A 6,579-nucleotide genomic window follows, 5' to 3' on the forward strand; every position below is an offset into this window, starting at 1 on the left:
CTGCGAGGCTCCTCTCCTAGAGTTAGGTTCCTGGCCTCTGCCTTCTAACAAGTGTTCTGGGAAACACCATCCCACCCCCTCCCCGGATGGCTATTCTCCCTCCTGCGCCTCTGGCCTCCTACCTCCTGCTTCCTAACCTGGGGAAGCCCCATGGACCCCCTCCTCCCAGGGCCATGTCCTCAGGGCACCTGCTGGACCTCTTGCATGTTCAGACGCCCCCATCTTTTCTGTGCCTCTTATGGTTATGCCTGGGGCAGGGCCCCACCGCCTGCGCTCGCTCCCCGCCCCACCCCACTCCACTCCTGTGGCTTTAACTTGGAGCAGTGGCCTCTACATCATTCCCCAGAGCAGGGTCTAGGGGCTCCGTTCCCCACACAGGGGCTCCTGATGGAGAATGCGTGGCATCTCCATGGCGTGGATGTCCGATCAGTGCCTATGAGCCTGGTTCTGCACCCTCAGCCAGGCTCCACCGAGCACACAGGGCTGCCTGGCAGCAGCCCTGCCACTGGCATCGGACGGCGGCCACCAAATTAGGACAGGAAGGGACTGCCGTTCACGTCCCAAAGCCCACAAAGCAGGGCTCCTGCAAGACAAGGGGCACCAACAGCAGGGTGGCCCAGGGTCACAGGCTCCAGTGTCCATGGTAGGGCGAAGCCGGCCCTCCCCTCAGTGCTCCCCTGCAGGGCAGGGAGGAAGCCAGGCAGATCGCCCTGGGAAGGAAGTCTTTTCATACCAGAGAGAGAAAATCCCACTGTGAAACCACCAGCCCTCACCCAGACCCAGCGGGGATACAGTCCATTAGTTATTCAACAGGCAGCCTCAGTGCAGGCTGCAGCCCCAGCCCACAGCCCCCCTAGGAACACCGGGGCGCTGAGCTGGAGAACCCCGCCTTCAAGACAGCAAATCACAAGGCAGGGGCTTGGCTCCCCAGGCCAATCCACCAGCAGCTCAGCTCGGACATTCCGTTCCCAGGGCAGGAGCCTCATGTGATGCCTTCCCCTCCCCTCCGTGCCCCTCCCCTCCCCTTCCCTCCCCGCCCCACCCAACTCCTTCCCTCCCCAGGCCAGAGCAAACACCAGAGCTTGAGACAGGGCAGGTTACTCAGCAAGCCTCCCAAGCCTCACACGGTCAGGTGCGGCTGCTGTCAGGACTTAGGGGCCCAGATGCCAGTGAGGGGTGGAGGGGTGCAGGCACCAGCCCAGAACTGGGCGTTTTGCAAAGAAAGGGCTGGTTCTGCCTGGATCTCCCATGAAGCTCCTACTTCAGGAAGCAGAGGGTGAAATGGTCCTCGAGTTCTGTCCTATGGCCCAGGAGGGTGGGTCGGGGGATGCCCATCTGTCCCCATACTCACTGCCCAGAGAACGGGCCCTGCAGCCAGTTGGTGACCTCGGCAGGAGCCGCTGGGCTCACCTGCCACACGTGTGCTCCTGGCAGCACATTCCCTTTTCCTCGGACCCCCAGGCAGTCTCCACACCCACCAGGTGGGGCCCACCTGCTAATCAGGAAGTCACCTCAGGGGCCAGGCAAGGGTGGGACAGTGGGACCTGCCCAGTAGGTCAGAATCCCCAGAAGAGATGCTGCAGGAGAGCAGGAAGCCAGAGCACCTCCAACACCAGTGTCAGCAATCCCATTTTGTAAACTGCTGGGTAGCACCCAGCGGCCACCATTGAGTCACGGACACTCAATTCTGCCCCTGTAGGGTGAGAGCACTTTGAATTTCACATAATTTTCACGTGTCACAAAACATTACTCTTGCTTTGTTTCAACCATTTAAAAATACAACAATGATTCTTAGCTTGCAGACCACACAAAACCAGGCTGATCGGGCTGGGGACCAGAGTCTGCTGACCCCATCCTCGCCCCTCCTCCAGCTTCGGCACACAAGGCCTCGGTGGAAGCCCAGAGCTGTCATCCTCACGGGGCAAGAACACAACCCCAGGCAGACCCAGGAGGGCTGCCATTAGTCAGGTGGACAGAGTTCTCCCAGCCAGGCCCAGCCCAGCCCTGGTGTGCTGGGGCTGCCAGCAGGTGCCACGCGGGCCTTACTCCATCTCCTTGCGTTCGGCCTCCTCAGGGGTCAGGTCCTCCTCCACACCATAGTCCAGGATAGAGCCCACGCCAAAGGCCCTGTTGTGCTGGATCAGGGGCCGGATGGACTCCTGGTCCTCACCAGCCACAAACTGCCCGTAGAAGGTCATCTTCATCAGTCTGTCGAACAACCTTTGCCCCAGAAGTCTCCTGGCAAGACGGAGCAACTGAAAGGTAAAGGGCAGCGGCTAGCCTGGGCCACCTGGCCTCCCATGTCCCCAGCAGGACACTCCTGCTCCCCCGCCCGCCCGTCACAAAGCCTTGACGTGCTCTCCCTAGGGCCAAACTCGGCTCATGGCCTTGGTTTTACAGTGACACCACCCGAAGCAGATTGCTTCTCTGCTCACAGTGAGTGTCCATGCCCCACTCCTCATGCAGGGTGGCCAGTCCTAGGCGCTGCTCTTGCCTCCCTGCCCTGCACGCTCATGGGTGACCCCAGTGGCACATGGCAGTCGCCTGACTACTGCTCAGTGGATAAAGAAGTGAACGGCAGCTCTCTCTGGGAACAGCAGTGGGCGTGTTCATAACATTCTCTGTATCCACACCGCTGCAGGTTATGCTGGGGAAGAGGGGGATTTGGTGTGAGTTTCTAGAAGGTGAGAACCCAGATTTTTCAATGTTTTGTTCACTGCTTATTCCAAGTCCCTAAAACAGTGCCTGGCAAGGGGCCGGCCCTCCAGTGGGTGCTGAATAGGTGAACACACAAAACTCTGAGTGAGCATGAGTTCCGCTGGAGAAAGCATAGGCTAAAAGTGAGCCAGGTAACCACCCACAAAGGTCTGGGGGATGACCATCCACCCGGGACCAGCGGGGACTCAGCACACTCATCCAGCCCGCAGCCGGCCGGCAGCCCGAGAGTACGTCCCCCAGGGGAAGACAGCCTCCCAAACGACCCAGCTTTTTCCTCCAATCATATCTCGCCACATCCCAAACTTCTGCCATCATCATTCAAATGTCCCAAGCAACTGCCTCCTGCCCGACACAATTTTAGGGTGAACAAAACAGATGACAGGGCTCCCATCCTAGTGGCAGGGAGACCCAGAAGGAGGGAGGGGCAAGGTACCTCCATGGAATTCAGAATGGGGGTGAGGGAGTGCCGGCCAGGGCAAGGGCGGGAGGTGTTTGCTAACTTAGATCCAGGGTGCAGGGCTTGCCAGGCTAGGAGGTGACGCGGTGCTCCTGCACTGGGGACAGCGGTGGGAAGGAATGAGGTCAAGGAGGGGCAGGGGGATGACCACTGGGAGGACACACCCACCATCTGTCTGGGAATTCCTGTGTCTACTATCCCCAGCTCCAGCTCCAAGGCAGGAACAGTCTGTTTCTCAAACCCAGTGAATAACAGAACCCCACTTTTTTGTGAGGAACATCTCTTGGGATCAGGGTCTCAGGGAGCAATCTCTAGTCTAAGCAAAAGGATGAGTCAGTCACATACCTTCATCCACAAACCAGTCCCAAACAGCCCAAGCCTCTCAAAGGCCGACACACCTGAACTGTGGCTGGCACCCAGATGGAGATGCTTAAGGAGCCATGAGGCAACACGAGGGAGGGTGAAGGTTTCCAGGCCATCACCTCTGTCTGTGCCGTGTCTGATTTTATTGCATCTCATTATTTTTATAAAGAAGAAGAGAAATGGAAAGTGGAAGTGCCAACCCGGGAGACGGGCAGGCCTCCTCCACCTCACAAGAGCCCTAGCCAGCAGTCACGAGTCTGTGGGTCAGAGCACCCTAGCAGGAGGAAAAGCCAGGTCTTGGATATATCAAAGTTCACCCCAGAGGCAGGCGAGGCAGAAACAGGGACCTGAAAACCAGCATTCAGCTCTGGAAAAACCCGGACATCATACACGTCAATTCTGAGGACTGTCAGTGTGTGTGGAAGTGGGCCAACTGTCTACTCTAGGGCCAGCAAACTTTCCCACCCAGGAACACGTGGTAAATAATTTAGGGCCACCCAGTCTCTGTCATAACTACCCAACTAGCATGAAAACAGCTCCAGCCAATGTTCATAGAAGGAGCAGGAGCAAGGCTGATGCTAAGATGTGGTCCAGGGGTCATGGGCTGGTGACCTCCCGCTCCCCTCCTGTTCCCCTATTGTCAGAGGGAACAACAGGGAAGGCCACCCAGGTAACCTGAGCTGGTCACCGACCCTCTCACCCTGGCAAAGGGGAGGCCAGCCTGTCACAGAGGGCTATGGAAGCACATGGTGCAGGGCTGGCAGTTTTAAGCCAACTCCAGAGCAAAACAGCCCCTTTAAAACCATCCTGGCATCAGGCGTGCCCTGGGGTGGCACTACCTGAAACGAGGGTAGCCCCACCTCTTCCCCAGGTAGGAACATCCTTCATGGATTTAGAAACTTGCACCAGTAACACAAACACCGTAAAAGACTCAAAGACATGTCTGCAGAGCGAGGACGGGTAAAGCCAGTTCTCTCCCCTCCCTGACTGCCCCTTCCCCCACATTCTCCTGCACTGGCTCACAGCCAAGCACAGAGGCTTTCATCATGAAGACCTTAATTTTCTAAACTCTTCTCAAAAATGCCTGCCTTCGGGCAAGTGCAGGCCCCCACTGGGTCCTGAGCCAATGCCACAGCTCACACTGGGCTCCTGCAGGCTGACACTCCCTGGGGCATGAGCTGCACAGACCTGCACTGGCTCAGCAGGAGGAATTTTTGCTGCAGGCCAGAGCACAAGAAGGACCAGGTTCTGGTGAGCGGCCCACTACTCTGAAGTCTGGCCTCTGCCCCGTCTCCTCCAGCACCAGGCACCAAGGCCACTGTCACCACTGGGACCACCAGCAATGATGACAGGGGGAACAGGTCCCACGGAAGGCAGGCAGAGCACACCACAGAGTTACAGGGCTGCTTAAGGATGTCCCCAGGGCACAGGTAGAACACAAGGGGAGCGTGGGAGAAGCCTCCTTGCTCCTCCAGGCACCCACAGCACAGTCACAGTGCACTGGCACTTGCCCCAGGCAGGCACCCAAGGGACAGTGGAGCTGACATGTCCCTCCCATTGTTGCCCATAGTACCCGAGGACCCACAGCTCTGCTGGCTTCTCTGCTGGTTTTGAACCTAGCCCCTTCAGAGCCACCCAACTCTAACTCTGCCCTCATCACCCACCCACCTTTGGTGGCCTCACCTTCATGTATGCCCAAGGTGTGGCTTGGTGCTCCTCCTGGGTCCAGTCTCCCTAGCCTCTGCCCGGAGCTAAGGTGCGCTCAGCACAGTCTCACTGAGAAGTCCACACCACCTGCTTGAAGTGCCTTCAGGACCCTCAGCACCAACTGGACCCTTGCTTTTAAACTGTTCCCAGGATCACCTTGACCAAGAGTGGGTAAGACACTTCTGCTTTTCACTTCCCCAAAGCCCTCACACTTTTCAATGTAACTGTGTTAAAGTTTCAAAAGTCGGATATTTGAGCAGCAAGCGTCCCATTCTCCCTCAACATTGTCTGTTCAGAGTGACCATGTCTGGGGATCCCCTGGGTCACAGCGTCCAAGAACTCTGGGGTCCCAGGCTATGAGCCGCTCAGTACGGCCAGGCTTCCCTTTGGGCAAAATAGACGACACTCAATTTTAAATTTCGGGTGAACACTGTGTATTACTGCCAGCAGCATATAGCTTAATATTTAAATTAATCTTTGTTTTTAGCTGCCAGTAACTGACACGTAGTAAAATTCACGGGCCCGATAGGGCGTGCAGGATACACCTTCCTTCCTGACTTCCCGGCCACAGGCGATGCTCCAGAGGCCCCGCTTTCCACTTTGAAACTTCATAATGGCTCCCAGGACCGGCGAATTTCCGCGGGGCGCTGGCCGCGCCCCACCCCCAGCGTCCCCGAGCCCCAGCACACCTGCTCGTGGCGCGCCAGCAGCGCGGGCGAGGCGCAAAGGCGCAGCACCAGCAGGCTGCGCGCCAGCTCCCAGCTGCGCCGGCTCCGGTATGCCTCCTGCGTGTTGCCGAAGTCCACGGCGGGCACTGGCGGCCGCGCGGCCTCGGCCGCCCCGCGCCCCCGCACGGCTTCCAGGCCCGCGGCGTGCTGCTCCCGGGTCGCCGGCGCTGTAGACAGCGGGGCTCGGCGGGAGAGGGCGGAGCGTAGCACGGGGAAGGCTCGCCTAAGACTCATGGCTGTTGTGCGTGTGCCCCTGAGCTGATTAAGTACGCGCCGCCAGCCCCGCCCCGCGCTCGGCCCCGCCTTTTCCCGAGAGGCCCTGCCCCGCTCTTGGCCCCGCCCTCGGTCGCGCCCCACCGCACCCCGAGCTCGAGCCTCGCCCTCTCTCCCGGAGGCTCCGCCCCGCGAGTTCCTGAAAAGTGTGGGTCCCCTGGCAGGCCCCGCCCACCGAGCGGCGCCACGTGCGCCTGAACCCCGCCTTCTCGGCTAGTGGCCGCCCCCCCGCCCCCGAGGAGACCCCGCCTACTTGGCTGACCACCCTAGCTCCGCCTGCTCCGCTGGAGGCCCCACCCTCCCCGCCCCCGCACACCTGTACACCTGGGCGCC

At 59.3% G+C, this 6,579-nt stretch overlaps 1 protein-coding gene across 2 annotated transcripts in view; it reads right to left on the bottom strand.

Moving 5' to 3' along the window:
• LOC116765133 (proline dehydrogenase 1, mitochondrial) overlaps positions 1-6,217 on the bottom strand; it is a 19,016-nt gene extending 12,799 nt beyond the window's left edge. For both annotated transcript variants that reach the window (XM_032654386.1, XM_032654385.1), the window contains exons 1-2: positions 5,935-6,217; positions 2,047-2,255 (exon numbers count right to left, since the gene is read on the bottom strand). In XM_032654386.1, coding sequence (XP_032510277.1) covers positions 2,047-2,255; positions 5,935-6,207 — 482 coding nt within the window. In that variant the 5' untranslated portion in view covers positions 6,208-6,217. The remainder of the gene's footprint in view (positions 1-2,046; positions 2,256-5,934) is intronic.
• Between the last annotated feature and the right edge of the window lie 362 nt (positions 6,218-6,579).

Source organism: Phocoena sinus, chromosome 14 (genome assembly GCF_008692025.1).
Source record: "Phocoena sinus isolate mPhoSin1 chromosome 14, mPhoSin1.pri, whole genome shotgun sequence".
NCBI lineage: Eukaryota > Metazoa > Chordata > Mammalia > Artiodactyla > Phocoenidae > Phocoena > Phocoena sinus.